General features: G+C 35.1%; 1 protein-coding gene across 5 annotated transcripts in view; it reads right to left on the reverse strand.

The window, feature by feature from the left end:
- Positions 1-22,669, reverse strand: part of RABGAP1 (RAB GTPase activating protein 1) — a 156,285-nt gene that overhangs the window by 89,824 nt on the left and 43,792 nt on the right. For all 5 annotated transcript variants that reach the window (XM_046023285.1, XM_046023283.1, XM_046023281.1 and 2 more), the window contains 5 exons: positions 15,838-15,948; positions 15,375-15,441; positions 14,588-14,690; positions 13,481-13,650; positions 2,912-3,086 (listed from right to left, as the gene is read on the reverse strand). In XM_046023285.1, coding sequence (XP_045879241.1) covers positions 2,912-3,086; positions 13,481-13,650; positions 14,588-14,690; positions 15,375-15,441; positions 15,838-15,948 — 626 coding nt within the window. The remainder of the gene's footprint in view (positions 1-2,911; positions 3,087-13,480; positions 13,651-14,587; positions 14,691-15,374; positions 15,442-15,837; positions 15,949-22,669) is intronic.

A 22,669-nucleotide genomic window follows, 5' to 3' on the forward strand; every position in this document is an offset into this window, starting at 1 on the left:
GGGATAAAAAAGGCATACTTTTAAGGATTTTGAAACTTAAGACAAACTGCCTTCCATAGTGGCTCTACAATTTAGTTCTACTAATAGGGGACAACGGTACTTCTAAGTGTCCTCACCAATGCTGTGTCTAAGTTTCCTGGCTTAACCTGCCTAAACAAAGTTTGGATCTTTATGCCTTAAATGAGTACATCATGAATTTGCATCTCTACTATGGACAGCTCAGAAATCCATGATACTTATTACTTCTTTACATTATAACACCTTGGACAGTAGCATCAGTTTTGATGGTGAGATAGGGAAGACACAGAATCAATGTAAGTGAGACCTCTTTTGCTACAAATGAGAGATAGGATAAATTAGGAAAAGAGAAAGGCTTGAGGGCATGAAGATAAACTTTCCCAACTTCGCTATTTGGCCAGAATTGCCCTACTTTCTAATGCCTCAAGTAATTCTCTACTCACTCAAATATCAATACAACACAACAACTCTTTGGGGAATAGCAGCTATAAAAAATGTACTAAAATGTACCAGAGATGACAATTCCTTTAAAGAGATTAGAAAAACCTGTCTTACCAAATTCTCTTTTATTGCTTTGGACGCTTTCAACATATCTTGACAGTAGCAGTTTGAAATATGTCTTTAGAGCTCCATCTACCTAAGACAGGGATATCGGTGGGGTGGGGGGGAGTGCAGGGACCAGGCAACCAGTTTCAGAATATTGTTTCTGTATACCTCCCCTTACTACCTGCTGGTTTCCTGTCTTGGGAACAGAAATGTCCTATAGACAAGGAGCCTCTCTACTAGAGGACTACAGCCATTTCTTTCTAGGGAGCAAACATATGACAACAGGATGGGTCTCCCTGGTCCACATACAGGTTAGAGAATGAAGAGGTGGGGTGACTGCACAGCTTTCTTCAGCCCCATGGTCCTGTCATTACTCTTGCACTATGGGAATGGATTGGGGGCTGAGATGGTGGTGGGAAACCCATCCCACCAGTATCCCCTAAGCATCTACTACACACACAGAATTGTGTTATACACTAGGGAAACAATGTGGGCAAAAAAGGACACTTTTGTCCTTTATGAAACTTGGTGTTCTGGTGTTCCCTAACTCTTCCATGGTCTGTTACTGGTCCTTATCTCTCTTAGTTAACTACTGTTACTAGAGCCCCTCTGAACTCCTCAATTCCACTGAAAAATGTATGCCTGCCATAGATTAGAACTAGATATTAGTCTATGTTAACCTTGAGCTGGGCCCAAACTTTGTAACAGACAGATACTCTTTAAAATCTGCAGCACTGAGATTCAGCATTTGACCATTCTCTGGCTGCATAAAAACAGAGTCTTTCAAGTTTGTGGTGGGTTCTGTTTTTATTGCTGAGTTTAAGGGGAGAAGAGTTCTCTAAACTATTACTTGCTCGTCCATCTTGAGCAGCACTGACTTAGAAGGTAAACTACAAGTCTCAAGACTACCAGTTATAGAGCAGACAGTCTCGAACAGTCTCAAACAGTGAGAACAATTCTCTTTCCCAGCTTTAACATATAACTTAAATTGGTTCTGCAGGAAGACTTCAAATTGTATCTGTAACTTCTCCCAAAACAATATACGTGCTTTCTCTGCACTTCAAAATGCTTTACGTGAACTAAATGCACCAAGATGACTAGAGAATAGAGTTCAGAATGCTAACTTTCAGAACAGGACAAAGATCCTCCTTGCCTATTTCTAGCTGTTTGACCTTGGGCAAATTCCTTTTTCTGAGATTCCATTTCCTTATGTGCAAAATAAGGATAATAGAAATCTCATTCTTCAGAATTTTTGTGAGGATTATATAAACAAAATATTATTCTACTTTAAACTAAGTACCTACCTACCACATATAAAGCCATCTAGTAACTGGTGGCCATTAATATTAGATATTGGAAAAGTGAAAGTTACAGGGTACAATGGGAATTGGAAAGTAAGGGCTGACTCTAACTTGAAAAAAGTACATTTAACCGTTAGTATGCATTTCTTTTAACCCAATTATTCTTGTCACCCCTAGGCCTTTGTTAATGCAATTTCTTAGCCAGAAATACCCAGACCTGCCCATTTATCTCTTGCACTTTAAAAGTCCCAGCTCAAAAACTACTCTTCATGATGTCCTGCCACATCTCCCCAAAATAAAAAATGGATTTGCCCCTATGAATTTCCACTTTCTGTGAACCTCACACAGACACATGCTTCATATGACCTTCTGCCATAATCAGCTTTTCTCCCTCTTTACAAAAATAAAGTCCTGCTACAAAATTATAGGTTAGAAAATACCTCCCAAACTTTTTTGTTTTTCCTGTGCTCCTTCTCTCCACTTCTCACTTCTATACAGCAGCTTTTAACAGAGACTGACAGATTAGTTATTGGATATAACCATGAAAAAAAAAAGAGGAGGAAAAAAGAAAAGTGGTTGATTCCTAATGTTTATTAGCGTGAAAATCCAATACTATGTATACATGAATTTGTATATTTAAATACTCATATTTTATGGAAGTCATGTGTGGAAGCTGCATTTTGGCAAGTGAAATTGTCCCTGTAAAATGAATCAGTTGAAATGGGAACATTTATTTAGGTGGAAGCTATGTCAAGTTTGCTCTAAAAATGTGTTAATACACGAAGCTAGCACATGCTGATTCTTAAAAAAGGCACTAATTATAAATCTCATTTTTTCCAACTTGCTTACAGTTATCTTCTTTAAAGAAGGTCCTGTGCTCATCGTTTTTGAATCTCCCATGATCCTTTGCATACAGTACATTCTCATAAGTATTTACTGAAAGAATTCCAAATGCTATGTCACAGTTATCAATTCCCTGATAAATTTATAACGGTGTGCATGGTGTACCACCCCATAATAGAAATTAAGCTCTTCCTACAATTTACCTTCCTCTTCATCATCTTCTGGAGGAGAAGGTATCATTGAACTCTGAGATGCAGACTGTGGCAGGCGAATTGAGGGACTGGCTGTAGTTTTCCTCCTCTCTCTCTCTGATTCACTTTCCAAGCACACAACTTCGTATAAAGTGTCAGTATTGTTCTTTCTCTCCTTCTGCTTTATCTTGAAGATGAAAAAATGTTATTTACTAAGTAGTACAATTACTTTTTAATTGATTACTACGCTTCTGATTTCATACAGGATATGAGAAGAAAAAGGTATTACTTTGAATGACTATACTAAATGCAACTTTTTCTTTTTTAAAGATTTTATTTATTTGACACAGACAGAGACAGTGAGAGAGGGTTAGGGTTAGAACAGCAGGCTCCCCACTGAGTAGGGAGACTGACACGGGGCTCAATTCCGGTACCCCCCAGATTATGACTTGAGCTAGAGGCTCAATGACTGAGCCACCCGGGCACTCCTAAATGTAACCTTTCTAAATAGAAAAATATGTTTAGACTTAAAAATCCAGAAGAAAATGGGTTAGCAGGATTCTAATTCTGCAGTTTTACTTAGTGTCTTCATACATGCAGCTACCAATATTTAGTGTTAGCAATCTATAGCTTCCTAGTTACTTTAAGGTGTCTTTCAAGGTTTCCTACAAGCAACTATCCATGAGGAGAGTGTCTGGGTGGCTCAGTCAGTTAAGCCTCTGCCTTAGGCTCAGGTCATGATCCCACAGTCCTAGGATCAAACCCTGCATCGGACTCTTTACTCAGCAGGAGTCTGCTTCTCCCTCTGGTCCTCCCTCTGCTCATGCTCTCTCTCACGCATGAGCTTTGTATAAAATAAATAAAATCTTTAAAAAAAATAAACTATCCCTGAGAAAATGTTTTTATTTTTTATTTTTTTAGAGAACTAGAGAGGATGGGGAAGGGCAGAGGGAGAGAGAGAGAATCTTAAGCGGGATCCATACCCCGTTCTGAGCCCAATGAAGGGCTCATCGTGACTCTGACTGAGATGACCTAATAAGCTGAAAAGAAGAGTCAGATGCTTAACTGAATGATCTACCCAGGCAACCTGAAAAAAATTTTTAAATATTTTAACACAGTTTAGAGACTCTCTTTAGAGAATCCTTTTATTTCCATGCTTCTTCCCACTCCTTTAGCTTAATTAAAGCAATGTAGAGAATTTTCTTCAACTGAAAGCTACAACTGGGGGTCAGGAGGAGAAGGTGAGTGGTAGAAAAGAGATTAATGAAATTCATAAAAATTTTGTATCTCAAATTGGTTTGCATTCTGAGGCAAACACATAGCAGTTTGAACTCACCTAAATTAAAAATTAAGAACCAAGAATATAAAACTTCCCAGGACCAAATTTAAATATATTAATATACCACATTATAGCCAGCTTATTAAGAAGGGGGAAAAAGAGTAAAATACAGAGCTGGACAAAATGGCAGAAATACAGGAAAAGATACAAAGACAACTAGAAATGTGGCTACATCAATGAGAAAGATGTATAAGCATAAAGTAAAAATACAAGAGAGGGGGATTAAAAGGTTCATGAGGTACAGAAGTATCAGGCAGAGTAGATTTTATCATCTGAATGTTCATGTAGGTTTTTGAAAAAATTATACCAATCTTGGAAGACCAAATTAGTGGCAAAATGTACTTTCTTTTTTTTTTTTTTTTAAAAGATTTTATTTATTTATTTGACAGACAGAGATCACAGGTAGGCAGAGAGGCAGCCAGAGAGAGGAGGGGAAGCAGCCTCCCCGCTGAGCATAGAGCCCGATGTGGGGCTCGATCCCAGGACCCTGGAACCATGACCTGGGCCGAAGACAGAGGCTTTAACCCACTGAGCCACCCAGGTGCCCCAGCAACATGCACTTTCGATATCATCCTGAAGCACTGCTTAATACTGGAGTCGGTAAACCTTTATGTAAAGGGCCAAAGAGTAAATATTTTAAGCTCTATGGGCAATCAGTTTGTCACAACTACTCAACTCTGCCATGATGGTGCAAAAGCACCTACAGACACTAAATGAGTGAGTCTGGCTATATTCCAAAAGAACTTTACAAAAATGAAGACCAGGCCAGATTTGACCCATATTTTGCCAACTTTGTTTCAACCTGCCCACCTAAGGATTAATATTCTAGATAAATAAAATGATTTTGACTTAGCTACTTAATATTAAAGACTCAGACTCTATGAAGCTATATATTAACCTACAGATTGTGTCCAATAGATAGGCAAATGACTTCTGTCGAGTAGAAAAGATAGCCCAAACTTACCTATAAGATAGTAGTCAAGTTTTATTTCTACCTAACAATCTTGTTCTAACTTTTTTTTTTTTTTAAAAGAAGGACTGTATCAACTCAAGTTCCTCAAATACGTAGAGCCAAATACTGGCTCCCTCATTACTCAGTGAACTGAATTAAAATCTATGACATATGTTTATTCTAAATTTATAATTATGATTTTTAACTTTTAAGTATTATACTTTGATAAAAGAATAGGATTTCCTTTTTTCATTCATTATAAATTACTATCTGAAACAGTTAATTACTATCTAAAAGAGTTCAAAGATCAATAGTGTTTTACTTAAAAAAAAAAAATTCTCAGACCATTTGGAAAAAGATTAAATCAGACACATACTTTATACCATATACCAGAATAAAACACTAATGAATCAGAGATCTAAAAGTAGAAAAACAAAAACATATAAGTAATAGAAGAAAATGTATGTATATTTTTTATTATTGGGTGTAGGGAAAGTATTTCTAATTATGACTCAAAATCCAGAATTTTTTTTTTAATTTTTTTTTTTAAGATTTCTTATTTATTTATTTGACATAGAGAGATCACAAGTAGGCAGAGAGGCAGGCAGAGAGAGTGAGAGGGAAGCAGGCTCCCTGCCGAGCAGAGAGCCCGATGCGGGACTCGATCCCAAGACCCTGAGATCATGACCTGAGCCGAAGGCAGCGGCTTAAACCACTGAGCCACCCAGGCGCCCAAAATCCAGAAGCTTTAATGGGAAAAACTTGATAAATTCAAGTACATAAAAATAAACTATATGGCAAAAAAGCTGAAAGACTCATCATAATTTAAGTCACAAGACAAATGACAAACTAGAAGAAATATTTGCAATTTATATCTCAAAGAGTTAATCTTGCAAATACAGAAAGAGCTTCTAAAAACTAAAAAAGAAAAAGGCCAAAACCAAAAAGCCAAAAATATGAAGACAGGTGAGAGAAAACGAGTAAAATTACCCTTAAACATATGAAAAAAAGGGGCTTGTTTTCATTCATCAAAGGATAAATTAAGACTACAATCAGATCCTTAAGTTTAACAACATACCCCTGACAAGGCTATGGAGAAGTAGGTACTTTCATATACTGTTCATCCCGATGATTACAACAGTGAAAAAGGGAAATCTGGCAAATATAACAAAATTACATATGCAAAATTATTTACTCTAAGATGCACTTTCATTAAATCAAAACAACTTATGCACAAAGTTATACTACAACATTATTTGGAATAGCAAATGATTTTTAAAAATCCCCAAATCTATCAATAGAGGACAATTAAAAAATCACAAATCATGATTCATCCAAACAACAAAGTACTATGTAGCCATTAAGAATGAGGAAGATTTCTAAAGAGGCACCTGGGTGCTCAGTTGGTTAAGCTACTGATTTTGATTTTGGCTGATCTCAGAGTTGTGAGATCAAGCTCCATGTCCATCTCTGCACTCCATCCATCTCTGTGCTCAGCAAGGAGTCTGCTTGTCCCTCTCCCTCTGCTCTTCCCCCTGCTCTCTCCCTCCCTCATATGTAAATAAATAAAATCTTAGAAAAAAAAAAAAAGCCAGGTGTAGGACAGTACATAGGCTAGTTTGTATTTAAAAAGGGAGTTAAAAAGTACATAGGAGTATTTTATTACTTTCACAAAAAGAAATACTGGGAAGATAACCGAGAAACCACTAATAATAGTTACTTATGGGTTTGGATGGAGAAACATGAATTAAAGTTAAGACTTCTGAGTACATTTTTACATAATCTTGACTTTTGTATCACTGTATTTTAAATACTCAAAAACTTAAACCAAAAAGAAAAAAAAGACCCAAATACCCCAAGTTGAAAATATGGAAACAAATGAACCTAACTATATGTCAAAAGGTAACATATCAATAATGGAAAAAAATTTCTTTATAATTAGCTTTTGAACACAGCACTCATTTTATAATCTTACTGGAACATGTTCAAAGGGGGAAAAAAGTTCCATAAAATCTTAAACTTCACTCAATAGTTTCATTATTAACTGTAATACCGACATTTTTGGAAGGAATATCAACAAATGGGAATTTGAAACTCTACAGACACAAATAATTTCATATTATATACATCCATTTTATGTTATATCTACACATTACAGGTATATTAATAAATGTTTTTCCCAAAACAAGTTCAGAATATACTAAATATTCTGGAACATTTAGATGTTTACATACTGATTTTCATATGCTGATATTAAAATATGCACCTTATTTCCAACTGACAGAAATTTGTACAACATAAATTGTACACAAATTGCAGTGTGGCATCATCTATATTTTAAAAATGGTACAAGTTTATTAATGAATGCTTAATTACCCCGTCAGTAATTGTATTAATATATGTTTGTCCTCACTGAAATTTTAAGTAATTAAAATCTGTATTTCAAAAATAAATATAATAGTACCTTTTCTTATCATTTTACAAGCTTATAAAGATTTTGTTATAAATATGCTAGAAGCAATAAAAGAAAGATCTGTATTAAGGGTGTTTCCCGCAATACTGTCATTTTAAATTCTTTAATAAAGTAGGATAAAGCAAATAAATATATTACAGTTACTGTATTTAAGATATTCAATATTAGAAACATATAAATGTAAAAGAAGAAAACTTTGCAATGTGAAATTATTATTGAAAATATGTGAATGAACTCAAGTGATCATCAATGCTAAAGGATGCTAAAACCAGTAGTTAGAAAGTTGTTGAGGAACAGGGTATTTGGAAGTTGCCAAAAAAACACCCCAAACATTACTTGCTAACTGCAAAGAGAAGACTACTTTTACAAAGGAGAAATCCAGGGGTTACCGCCTGAACCCAGTGATCACACTTCTCAGAAATAGTGGAATACCATGATATCACGTGCCTCCTGATTTAGCAGTAGAAGATCTCTAGTACAGAGAGCATTTCCGCATTTTTTACCTTGACAGGCACAGTGGTTTACTGCATACGTGTGCATGGCACGCACACACGCACACATACGCGCACAAATATACACCCCCTCCAAAAGAGATATAAGAGGCTCAGGTTTCTAACATGGCTATACTAATAACCTGCCCATGTGATGCTGGCCACATACTTAGTCTTATAGACATCATTTATAAATGATGTAGAAATCATTTATAAAATAATTTCATAAAAGATTCTAAGACACCTTCTCTGTGGCAATAAAATTCTGTAATTCTATAGTTTTAAGAATGCTTAGCTGCTCTTAAATTCACTTTATGCTACAGTTGGAAAACCTAGTCTTCAGACCAGTTTCTTCCACTTCTACTAAACGATATTCTAAATATTTAAATCCAAGAGAACGATCATTATTTCTCCATTTATTTTTATTTATTTATTTATTTAAGTAGGCTCCACGATCAGTGCAGAGCCCAACGTGGGGCTTGAACTCATGACCCTGAGATCAAGACCTGAGCTGAGACCAAGAGTCAGACATTTAATTAATTAAGCCACCCAGGTGCTTCTCTCCCCACTAATTTTCAAAGTTTCTTCTTTAATATGATGCCATCTTCATATAATAATACTCACAGGTGGGTAGGCTTCCAGGCTAAAGAGGAGTTACAGAGTCATCAGATAATTTTAGTGACAGGAAAAAGAATCAATTTTTAAACATGTATTAAACAAATTTCTATAATTATTTTCCCATATTGATAGCAACAGAAACTATATGCTGTATATTTAAAAAATTTGGTCTGCACCACTATTTCCTTTTTAGTCTGATGAGAACTACAAAAGGGTTAGAATTTTAAATGCTCCTTAATTTAAGTAAATCCTAAAAGGAGGATATTTCTATGAAAATAACCCTGACTGAGAACTCTTAGAAGGCTCAGGTATGCATCTTGTTCACACAACATTCCATAAAATCAATTTTACATCTCTGGATCTATAAAAATGAAAATACTATCTTCACTGGATCACTATAATAATTATAGGACAGAAAAAGTCAAAGTAACTAGTACAGTGATGGCCACAGTAGGCTCTCAACCACTGTAGTTATTACTTTTTAATACCATAAATATAAAGAAGAGAATAAACTTAGTTTATTATTTTAGAAGAAATGAGATTAACAGTCCTCTAAGTGCATTAAGACAGCAACAAGTTGCTTAAATTCTAGACACTCTCTTCTTTCCTATTCCCTACCCCTCACAAAATTCCTCCCCCCACCCCCAAAATAAGACTTACCCAAATAAGGAGAAAAATGAAAGATTATTCTCAGGAATTCCTTGCCCTCCTCCTAGCTTCCACATATAAACTTCTGCTTTTTGCAAAGAAAATATTGACAACTTGGCCTATGTTTAGCTTATAACCTTAAGAGAGTCTAGAGTAGACTACTGGATTAGGTCTCAGGTATAAGTGCTTCTGGCTACTTGACCCCGCCTAAGTCATTTCTTAGCCTACTTAGATATATTACTTTAGACCAAACCACATTAAGTAATATTCCTGTAAACTCATGCAGTCTTTGAATATAAGGCTCTATAAGATCTAAAGGGAAAAGAGAGATGAGAGGAATCTTATTTATGTTCACTAAGATTCAAAAGACAGAACTCTCTAATTAAAGAGAATATGTTTTCTTACATACAAATTTGTACTAAAATTAAAGAATTTCTATTTATCATCTCTTACTCTAAACACTTAAGAATCATCCCTACTCCCTAAACTTTTAAAATAATACCCGTAAACTGGTTTTCTTTCTGAAGTGCTGTTCTTCTGGGCCTGATCCACTAATAATAATCAATGTTGTTCTGATTTCATGTCTTAGTATTTTTTTTTTTAAGTAGGCTCCATTCCCAGTGTGGAGCCCAACACGAGCCCAAATTCATGACCCTACGATCAAGACCTGAGCTGAGATCAAGAGTCAGATGCCTAACTGACTGAGCCACCCTGGCACCTCCATGACTTAATATTTTTTATTCTTTCTCTGCTTCACTAAGGTTCCACAGTCCCTCTCTATAACAGCTAAAATATATGAAGAACATACCATATGCCAAATGTGTTATACAGTTTCTCACTTAATGTCACAATAACACTACGAGGAAGATTCAATCACTGCCAATCTACAGTTGAGTACACAGGCTCACAGATTGAAGGTACTTGCTAGTCAGTGGTAATATCCACATTTTTTGATTCCAAAGCAAACTTCTAGTTGATAACCCTATGCTAATTCTTTTCTGCTGCCACAGTGGTGAGCTGGGAGAACAGTGCTGGGGCCCAGGTTTACTTTCTGTCTCCTAAGATAACACGGAAGAGAAATTTCTATTCCTTTTCTGTTTGCCACCTTTCTCTAACTATAACCAAAAGGGCTAACTTGAAAACAGTGGAACTAAAATATTTATTGCTATCAGAAAGTATACTCAAGTAAACCCACAAGCAACACTATAATTTTGTAAAACCAAAAATTGAAGTTACATGTCAGTAAAAATCAATTCAACAAATATTTATAGAGAACTATTATGTTTTAGATGCTTGGGATAAATCAGTGAACAAGGCAGATCAGGAATACTGTTTTAATAGAGGTTTCTAACAGGGAAAACAGATAATAAGCAAAATAAAATTTATTATGTGGTATGCTGGAAGTTAAGAGCAGACAAACTGCAGTGTTACATGTGGCAGTCAGGCATCACTAAGATGTCAATCTAAGCACAAATTTATAGACGGTAAGAACTTGAAAAAGGTGAATAATAGCAAGTGAGAAACTGGAAGAGCATTTAAGGCAGAAGAAACAGTTAATAGCAGAGGGCCCTGAGAGCATGGCTAGAGCAGAAGCAGCAAGGAAGAAGAGCAGTAAGAGAGAATTTAGTTCATGACACAACAGACAGTAAACGACACAGTGTCTTAAAAGCCACAGAAAGGACTCTGGCTTTTACGGAGTAGAATAGGTTTAAAGAGTTATAAGCAGAAAAGTGATATGATTTGATCTTAGGTTGCTGTGTTGAGAATACATAGTGGGGGGGATGCACAAAAAGAAACAGGGAGATGTGAAGAGGCTACTACAGTAACTCAGGTAAAGGTGACAATTCAAATAAGATTAGTGTAACTTAAGTGCTAAGAAGCAGCCAGAATATGATTGATTTTGATGGTAAACAGAATTTCCTGACAGACTGGATATGGGGTGTGAAAAATCAAAGTAAAATTCTCAGCGACAATTAGGAGAACATGTCCATGAACTGAGACAGTGAAGACAGGTACGGAGAACATTTTAGGGGTTGAGGCTGGGGGACCAAGGTAAATCTGAGATATTCTGAAGGCTAAGTGAAAGGGTAAGGAAGGGGAGAGTGATCATCTGCTCAAAGGCCAAGGACTATGAAGACTCTGACTGACCACCAGATTTAGAAATTTAGGTCACTATGGAATTGATTTTTTTTTTTTTTTTTCAAGAAGTTCTGATACAAAGGAAAGGAAAGCAAAAAAAAAAAAAAAAAAAAAAAAAGAAAAGAAAAGAAAAGAAAAAAAGGATAAGTAGTGGGGAATCTGAGCCAAGAAAAACTAAAAGAAGGAAACTAAAAGATTTCACCTGCTGCCCACCACAGGTAAAATAGAGTGTAGAATTTGACTTAGACCAAATTAACTGACAGATTTTTTTTAAAAAACTGATACTCAAAAGAGACCATAACATAATAGACCATAAAAATCTATTATTAAAAAATGTCTAACATATCTAACATATCCAAAATTGCTAGACAAAGAAACAGAAAAATGTGACTCACCAGACATTAGAATTAGCAGTTAAGGATTTTTAAAGTAGCAGTATTATAATTATGCTGAAGGATGTAAGAGAGAATCTTCTTGAAAGAACAAAGAGGAAATCTCATAAGAAAACAGAAACTATAAAAAAGAACCAAATGGACATTCCAGAAATAAAAAGTTCAAGACCTGAAATTAAAAACAAAAACAAAAACAAAACTTAACTGAATGAGTTTAATAAAAAATTGGGGATGATGAAAGGGGCAAGCCAACTTTAAGACATGTCAAAAGAGAGTTAAAATGATATCCCACCTGAAGAAAAAACAGAAAAAAAAAAAAAAAATAAGATTTAAAAAAAACCAGAGAGGTGCCTGTGTGGCTCAGTGGATTGAGTCTCTGCCTTCGGCTCCTGTCATTATCTCAGGGTCCTGGGATTAAGCCCTGCATTGGGCTCTCTGCTCAGCGGGGAGCCGGCTTCCTCCCCTTCTCTCTGCCTTCCTTCCTGCCTGCCTCCCTGCCTACCTGTGATCTCTGTCAAATAAATAAAATCTTTAAAAAACAAAACAACCAGACTAAAATATATGTAAGTGGAATTTTAGGAGAGAAAAAAAGTGATGGGGCAGGAAAAAAGGTAGAAAGAAATAATAAACCAAAATAAAAAAATTAAGAAAAGAAAAAAAAGGGGGGGATGGGGAAGAAACTGTAGGAAGGGTTTTTAAGCCCTCCCCTTTTTTTAAGATTCAGAAAGAAAAAAAAAAAAGAAATAACAAACCAGATTTTCCTCAAAATTGGTAAAACAAAACAAAACAAAAATTGAAAAATTCAAGAAGTTTGGGGCACCTGGGTGGCTCAGTAGGTGAAGTGTCTGCCTTTGGCTCAGGTCATGAACCCAAAGTCCTGGGATCCAGCCACACACTGGGCTCCCTGCTCAGTGGGGAGTCTGCTTCTCCCTCTCCTCCCTCTCTCATTCTGTGTCAAATAAATAAATAAAAATTCAAGAAGCTCAGCAAACCCAAGTGGGACAAAGAACACCATGCCTAGGCACATCATATTTAAATGTCTGAAAATCAAAGATAAAAAATAATCTTAAAAGCAGCCAGGGAAAAGTGACTCATTCCATACAGAGAAATAGTATCAATAAATGCACCCTAACTTCACATCAAAGGTGCTAAAAGGAAAAAAAATGTCAACCCAGAATACTCCAGCCAGTGAAAATATCCCAATGGAATGAAGGTGAAATAAACCATGTTCAGATAAAGAAGTCTAAGAGTTATAGGACTTTAGTAGATGGACACCAGAAGAAATGTTAAAATAAGTTCTCCAGATTGAAGGCAAGGAAGATCAGACGAGAACCTGGTTCTTGAGGAAATGAAGAGAAAGAAAAATGATAAATAGGTGGGTAAAAATAAAAGACACTTCTCTTAACATGTTTAAAATACACATGACTGTTTAAAGATAAAAGCGACAACTTAAGTCCATGGTAAATCAGCCTCAAAAATAGTTTCTCCTTTATCTACCTCCCTCCCATATTTATAAAAAAGTATAGTACCTGTTTTAGTTTCAAAAAGAAATTTTCAGTAGTACTACGTTTGCTGAAGGGCCAGAATAATCTTTCATTAGGTGAGCAAACGCGGACTTTTGTCTCTATGAGAAATCGAACAGGCTCCTGTACTTCTGTTATTACCAAATCAACAGCTGTGGTCATAAACAGTACTTTATCTAGAGAGAGAGGTGGGGAGAAGCAAATAAAAAAAAAATGGAAATATATTTGCTCATACAATTAATGTAAAATTAGTTACTTTTCTCACAAACTTTCAAGATAGCTTAAGGTAATCCATTAATTAAACCAAAATCTAAACTAATCAGATACATTGCTGTTTTGAAAACTCTTTTTCTATACTGAGAATTCTTTGCTTCGGTAGACTCCTTGGAATTAGTGATGGCATTATATGAAAGTTTATAAAATGTTCTGTCAAATTGATTTGCAAAAGTGGCATATGGCCTCTTCATGCCACTCTCACCAACAGTGGTGAGTGTTTTAAAACAACTTGTAAAATCTTGGTTAACTTATCCATTTATCTATAGTGCTATGAGTAACAAGAAAAAAATGAAGGGGAAAAAATAAATGCTCAATAGGAGGCACTAGATATGCAAATAATGTTACATTTTCAGGAGAGAATATTATGCAGCCACTAAATGACATTCAGAAACAGTAGGAAATAACTTGAAAAAGGTGGTTTCTGCACAAGAATATCTGAAAAGCTATAAGAAACTAGTCCCTATGGTCCCCTTGGGGGTAGGGCCCTGAGGACCGTAGTAGAGTCTTACTTTTCCCTCCATATCCTTTTAATTTTTAACCATATGTGCATACATTATCTTTCCACAAAAACAAAATTCAGGATTCTGTATATAAGTAAGTACACATAGAAGAGGAAGCAGGGAAGTGAAAAATTAAGAGACAGGAGGGAAAAATAAGGGAGGGGAATGATACTTTGTTCATAGGTCAAATTTAATAATAAACTCAAAGACCTCTAACAAATTCTTTGGTTTCACCAGAATTAAAGAAAATACTGATATTTGTCAAATAAGTGGTCCTAAGGTTTGGGTATCTTTGGGGACTAAAATTTCTGTTCGTGGTATCAGCAATCTGCATCACCTTTAGGAGTTTCTTCATTTACAACTTGAAAAGGTAGAGATTTTGGATTCCAGCTCCCAGTGATAACATAGGACTTTCCATCTGAACTTTTGCCCATAGATTCCTAAAGAGTAAAGACAAACATTAATGCCAAAATAAAGTAACAACAGCTAATTCCTATTTTGCTGCCTTTAAAAAAATAGGAGTCATAAAAATATAAGAATATGAAACAGGGTCAGATATTTTTAAAACAGGTAGAAATATATGTGAATGAGCCTGACTGCAGTTAAAATAAAAGATATGCCAATTATTTATGCAATTGCTCCTGAAAAATTATGAAGTAAATGCTTAGCAATCATATCAAACTACAAATTCAGAGAAATTTACCACCTGAATCTATGCTGAATGCTTCTGTCAAGTGCATAATTATCACATAAATTTCAGTTTTGAAAATAAAGATTTTCACAATAGCAACAATACTAATACTACCTACATTTATAAAACTCATGATAGTCTGTAAATACTTCTCTTGTGAACCTTCTCTTTGATTCTAACTTCAACCTTAAATTATAAACAAGGATTATTCACTATTATATAGTGAAGAAACTGAGGCTGAGACTAAATAGGTCTAAGGTCAGACTAGTAAATATCAAGTCAGAAATGAGGAAATTCCTTAACTTTGTTTACTGCTACTGTAGCTCACAAGAACACCTTCATAAAAGTCCTTTACCATCAAATTCAGGTCAGATAAAGTGAACCCTTTATCAAGGAAATAGTGTATAAACTTAAAATGAAAAGCAAGTCTTACCAAATCTAACAAGTGCATGTCACTATTTCGTACATCTTTTCCTGGGCTAAGGAGAAGACCAAAACACCTGCAAAGAAAGAACAGGCATAAATTTGCAAAGAAGGTAACATAAAGAAAAAGATGTTTAAACTAGGTCATTTAAAATTCTTATTGATGGATAAAGGACACATTAGAATTATCAATAAACTAGTATTGCCCAAATAACCTTACTTCTTTTAATTTACATAAACAAATTCTATGTGTCTTTCATTATCACATAGTGAAAGTCAGCATATTAAAAAATCTTAGCTGAAGATTTATAGGAGCTAATTCAAAGTGAACAAAGTATTTACTTCAGTAACCAAAAGAATTCCCCAGAAAACAAAATTCTTCCGAATATATTTTGAATACAGTATATTGTTACTCCACTGGATTGATAAAAACCAGAATTTATATTTAAGCTGAATTTACTAAAAATGTTTACCTTTCAATGGCCAGCTCTTTATTAGTTGTTTGTTGCACATAGATGACAATTTTCTTATCAGTTCCTTGGCGAAGTTTAAAGCACTGTCTGTCCTTCTCTTTAGGAACTGCACTGTAGAACAGCATGTTTCATTAATTTTGCAAAGTATTCTCTTGTGACATACTAGAACAACTTCCCTCGAATCTAGGATTCTTTTCTATGTCTGGTTTTCAAGTCATAACAGAAATTTAAAAATCATCATCAACCTCTTCAGTGAAAATATTATCATTACTGTATACAATCCACTAAACAATTTATAACAGCTAGAAAAAACTCATATGCTCCCTAAAATGTGGCTTTAATTTCTTAATTTTCTGTTGTTGTTAGGTTAGATATATATAAAGCACCTAGCATGGCATCTAGCACATAGGTACTCAAAAAAAAAAAAAATGTTAATTTTCTTTCAATTTAGTCACCTTTTTTCTTTACAAATAATTACTGCCTTATTTGTTTAAATATGTAATAAAGAAAAAATAATCATAGATCTTTTGAATTTCTAAACAGGTACCTTCAAAAAATAACAGAGATAAGGAAAATATGGCCAACAGTAAGCAGTTGCTTAGTGCTTCCCTTAAGCAGTGATAACCTTATTATTCACCTGTGCAATACCTATAAAAATAATACTAAGGATACAGTTAAACATCTACTTAAGAAAAAAATTGAAAATATTCTTAAAATTAGAATTTACCAAAATAATCCCCTACTCTCCCACACACTTTCTCTGGCTCCTCTGTTCTCAAAAGCAAACATCTGCCAATGGCAATCTGCCAATGTGCAGCAAATACAAAGTATGTCTTGGTACTGTACAACTTTAAAATAATAATGGCAGCAGAACCGTTAAAAGATACTATAAAAGGCTACATGAGATTTCCAGGTACTGACTCAAAGTAAAAAGTGGCTCTGAAGATAGAAAGTTACAGATAGACCATCTGTACTTAGAGAGTAACCAATTCAAAAACACTCTCTGAAACTCAGAATAAGAAAATCAAAGAATCTGGGTGCCTGGCTGGCTCAGTCAGTGAAGCATGTGACTCTTGATCTCAGGGTTGTTAAGTCTGAGCTCCATGTTGGGTGTAGAGATTACTTTAAAATAAAATCTTTAAAAAAAGAGAAGGAGAGAGAAAAGAAAAGAAAACTGAAGAATCCTAGCAAGGGAGTCTGGAAATGACAAATGCGCAAAGAAAAATGTCTGCATACCAAACGGTTAAATATTTGTGGCTGACAGAATTTTCACCTCTAAGGATATGTACACAGGTCTCAACTTTTAAATGATAAAAGATACACTAATCTTTATGTTCTGCAAATGCTGACATAGAAATAAATATAATCCTATCTCTTAGTAATATTTAAGACAACAGCAAATACAAAGTTGTCTCTGGTGTCTTAATGCTGAAGTACAAGGAGAAGCCCTATTAACAGCAAACAGAGTGGAGACTGTAGGCAGTGAAGTGAACTTCAAGGAGAATGTATTTCTAGTCTTGTCATCATATCACTGAACAGATCCACCCCAATAATTTTACATTGACTTCCTATTATATAAATTACAATACTGAGATCCAGTTTTAACTTCCCCGAGCTTCTTTACTTATAAAACAAGGAAAGTATCAAATACCCAGCATATCTAATAGGGTTATATGGTAGAATAAATAAGACAAAAAGTGCTCTGAATGTTATAAATGAAAACTTTCCGTCTTCCTAAAGGCTAAGTTGAAAGTAGGTTTCTAATATTAATAATAAGAATTATACTTTTTCAAGGATGAAAAGAAGAGCATTAAGTCTTGTCACAGCATTGTATTTACATTAGAGTAAAACCATAATCTATCTTGTGTTATGGTTATTTATTACACCTGTATTTTTGGATAGGTGCTAAGTCATATGGGTATGCCACCATATTATGTTTTTAGTGAAATATAATGGACATACATTATATTTATTCGAGGTGTATAACAATGTTTGACATTTGTATATATTGTGAAATGCATCATATTTTAATTATTCTATTCTGGTGAACATTTAATTTCCACCCTTTAGTTTTATTATTACAAACAGTATTAAGGGGAACACCCATCTTGACAATTCTTTGGGTACCTCAATGATGTTTACAGAATCACTGGAAAAAAACAGTTGCGTTTGGCCCTTTCAAATCTGATAAAGAGATGCTAATTTTCAACAAGTCACTATCACTATGATAGGGCGATACAACACTATTTTCTACCATAAACAACAAATTCAATAAAACCATGTTAAAAAAAATAACAAAGCCAAATGCAAAGACCAAAATGACCATCTAGGGATTTTTCATATAGCATCCCCTTGGTATGAGGGTGAATAGCGATGTCTGTGATTATGATCATTCTACCTTCAACATGCCTGAGTTAAGAAGCAGTTTAGTGCTTCTGAGAGATCTTAGACATCGTTCCTATTTGTAACCGAAATTTATAAAAGGGATCTACATAAATTTCTTTACAAAAGGGGAAAAATGGAGTTTAAAGAAACTTTTGTTTCTTAAAAAGGAAAAAAACTGTTACAAAGTTTACAGATTATAATTTCCACTTCCTAGGGCCAGCATATATACTGTGGGAAGCAGCATATCCCAAAGTTGCCGTGCGAACAGAAATACAGCTATTGAGTGGGCAGAGACCATAGTGTCTAATACTTCACTGCACAAATCAAAGTTGAAGCTGCATTGTACATGAAATTGGCCACCAGATGGCATGATAATTCCAAAAGTCTTTGCAGGGAGACCAAGCGTTATCAGTTGTTCAAACAAACCAGTCATTGTGTTTTCTAATTTGAAAGCAAAATAGTAGAAAACATTCATATTTTAATGTAATTTCATTTTACCCATTTTATGAGGTAATCATGAAGGAAAGAGACTCTGAATATGCAACTATCAATTATGATCCAAGAAGCACCTAATATGTGATATGGGTTATAGAGGAAAAAAATCATCTGTGACTGTAGTATTTTAAAGTTAGAAAGCACTTTAGAGTCTAGCCAATTTATTTTATAAGTAAGGAAACTACTGCCAGGAGATATAAAGAAACTTGGAAAAGTTCTTTTTTGAAACACTTGGAAAAGTGTTAATAGTAGCAATAATTAAACTAAATTTAAGTATTTCTATTCTAGGGTTCTTTCCACCACTCAAAAGTATCATTTTACATAAAAGCCCAAGCCAGTTATTTCTGACCCTATATGCAAGATTAAGACTTCACAGACTTCATTTCTCCTCATCCAATGTGTTCAGATAAACTTTAATGGAAATACTGATGTCAAGCCTCAAGACCTTTAGATTATTAAAACAAATTAACCAGCCAACAAGACCAAAAGAACCAGCAAAACAAATGCAGCTACAAATCCAGCTTGATTGATATTTCATATCAGCAGCCAGCCAGTTACTCTGAGTTTAAAAGAACATAGTAACGTAACGTATTACCCATACAAAAGAATTTAATAGCTTTAAAATTCTTCAAATCTTGCCTCTTAAAAAGAGAAATGAAAAAAAAAAACAATCCCATTCAGAGGACATGAACAGACATTTCTGCAAAGAAGATATCCAGATGGCCAACAGACACATGAAAAAGAGCTCACCATCACTCGGCATCAGGGAAATACAAATCAATACCACAATGAGATACCACCTCACACCAGTCAGAATGGGTAAAATTAACAAGTCAGGAAACGACAGATGCTGGCGAGGATGCGCAGAAAAGGGGAACCCTCCTACACTGTTGGTGGGACTGCAAGCTGGTGCAGCCACTCCAGAAAACAGCATGGAGGTTCCTCAAAAAGTTGAAAATAGAGCTACCCTACGACCCAGCAATTGCACTACTAGGTATTTACCCTAAAGATACAAGTGTAATGATCTGAAGAGGCACCTGCACCCAAATGTTTATAGCAGCAATGTTCACAATAGCCAAACTGTGGAAAGAACCTAGATGTCCATCAACAGATGAATGGATAAAGAAGATGTGGTATGGGGGCGCCTGGGTGGCTCAGTGGGTTAAGCCGCTGCCTTCGGCTCAGGTCATGATCTCAGGGTCCTGGGATCGAGTCCCGCATGGGGCTCTCTGCTCGGCAGGGAGCCTGCTTCCCTCTCTCTCTCTCTCTGCCTGCCTCTCTGCCTACTTGTGATCTCTCTCTGTCAAATAAATAAATAAAATATTTAAAAAAAAAAAAAAAAGAAGATGTGGTATGTTTATACAATGGAATACTATGCAGCCATCAGAAGAAATGAAATCTTGCCATTTGCAACAACGTGGATAGAACTAGAGGGTATTATGCTAAGTGAAATAAGTCAATCAGAGAAAGACAATTATCATATGATCTCCCTGATATGAGGAATTTGAGAGGCAAAGTGGGGGCATTTAGGAGGTGGGGAAGGAAAAATGAAACAAGATGAGATCGGGAGGGAGACACACCATAAGAGACTCTTAATCTCACAAAACAAACTGAGGGTTGCTGGGGGGGGTATGGAGAGGGCGGTTGGGTTATGGACATTGGGGAGGCTATGTGCTACGGTGAGTGCTATGAAGTGCATAAGCCTGATGATTCACAGACCTGTACCCCTGGGGCAAATAATACATTATATGTTAATTTAAAAAAAAAAAAGTCCCATTTAAAACTGCATCAAAAACAGTAAACCTAGGAATAAACTTAACCAAAGCGACCAAAGACCTATACTCTGAAGACAACACAAATAAACTGAAAGATATTCCATGCTCATGGATTGGGAGAACAAAATGTCCATATCATCCAAAGCAATCTACAGATTTATTGCAGTGTCTATCAAAATGCCAACAGTATTTTTCACAAAACTAGAACAAATGCTCCTAAAATTTGCATGGCATCATGAAGACGCTGAATAGTCAAAGTAATCTTGAAAAAGAGTACAAAAGTGAAGGTATCACAATCCCAGATTTCAAGACACATGACAAAGCTGCTGTAAGCAAAACAGTACGGTACTGGCACAAAAACAGACATATAAACCAATGGAACAGAACAGAGAACCCAGAAATAAACCCACAATTATATGGTCAATTAATCTTGGACAAGGAAAAATGAATATACAATGGGAAAAAGACCATCTCTTCAACAAATGGTGCTGGAAAAACTGGACAGCAACATTCAAAACAATGAAACTGGACCATCTTCTTACACCATACACAAAAATAAACTCAAAATGGATTAAAGACCTAAATGTGAGACCTGAAACAAAAAAAAAAAAAAAAAAAAAAAATCCTAGAAGAGAACACAGGCAATAATTTCTCTGACATTGGCTATAGCAACATTTTTCTAGGTATATCACCCTAACGCAAGGGAAACAAAAGCAAAAAAATAAACTTGTAAACAAAATAAAAACTTCTGCACCACAAATAAAACAATCAATAAAACTAAAAGACAACCTTCTGAACTGGAGAAGATATCTGCAAATGATATATCCAATAAAGGGTTTGTATCCAAAGTATATAAAGAACTTATACAGGATGCCTGGGTGGATCTGCCTTCAGCTCAGATCAGGATCCCATGGGATCCAGTCAGTGGGCCTGCTTCTCCCTCTATCTGCTGTTCTCCCTGCTTGTGTGCTCACTCTCTCTGACAAACAAATAAATAAAGTCTTCAAAAAAAAGGAAAAAAAAAACCAAAACCCACAAAACTTACACAACTCAACACCCAAAAAACGAGTAACTCAATTTAAAAATGAATAGGAAAATAAATAAATAAATAAATAAAAAATAAAAAATAAATAAAAATGAATAGAAGACATGAAAAGACATTTCTCCAAAGATGACATAGAGATGGTCAACAGACACATGAAAAGATGCTCAACATCACTCATTACTGGGGAAATGCAAATCAAAACCACAATAAGGTATTACTTCACACCTGTCAGAATGGCTAGTATCAAAAATGACAAGAAATAACAAGTGTTGGTGAGGATGTAGAGAAAAAGGAACCCTGGTGCACTACTGAGGGGTATGCAAACTAGTGCAGCCACTGTGGAAAACAGAACTACTTTATGATCCAGTAATTTCCCTACTGGGTATTTACCCAAAGAATATGAAAACATTAATTCCAAAAGATGCATGCAGCCCTATGTTTACTGCTGCATTATTTAAATAGCCCAACCAGGAAAGCAGCCCAAGTGTCCATCAGTAGATGAATGGATAAAGATTGGGGGGTGTGTGTGTATATACACGCAAATGCATACCACTGACTATTATTACTCAGCCATAAAGACCTAAAAATGAAAAGAAAGAAATCAGCCATTTTCTGACTGACTTTTTTTCACTTAACATTATACCCTCATCCATGCTGTTGCAAATGGCAGGATTTCATTCCATTTTTATGGCTGAGTAGTATTTTTTTATATATAATTATCACATCTTCTTTATCCATTCATCTACTGGACACTTGAGCTGCTTCCATTATTAAAGAAAGACAAAGACCATATGATTTCACTTAAACATGGAATTTAAGAAACAAAATGAACAAAGAAAAAAAGAGACAACCCCAAAATCAGACTCTTAACCATAAAGAACAAACTGAAGGTTACCAGAGGGAGGCAGGTAAGTGGAATGGGTGAGAGAGGTGACGGGGATTAAGAAACCACTTATTGTGATGAATGCTGCATAGTGTACAGAACTTTTAAATCTCTACATTACATACCTGAAACTAATATAACACTGTATGTTGATTATACTGAAATTAAAATTTAAATAAATTTAAATTAAAAAAACCTTTCCTCTGCAAAGTTGCCTATTTCCTTTTATCACTTAAAATATAAAAAACT

Source organism: Meles meles, chromosome 11 (genome assembly GCF_922984935.1).
Source record: "Meles meles chromosome 11, mMelMel3.1 paternal haplotype, whole genome shotgun sequence".
Classification (NCBI taxonomy): domain Eukaryota; kingdom Metazoa; phylum Chordata; class Mammalia; order Carnivora; family Mustelidae; genus Meles; species Meles meles.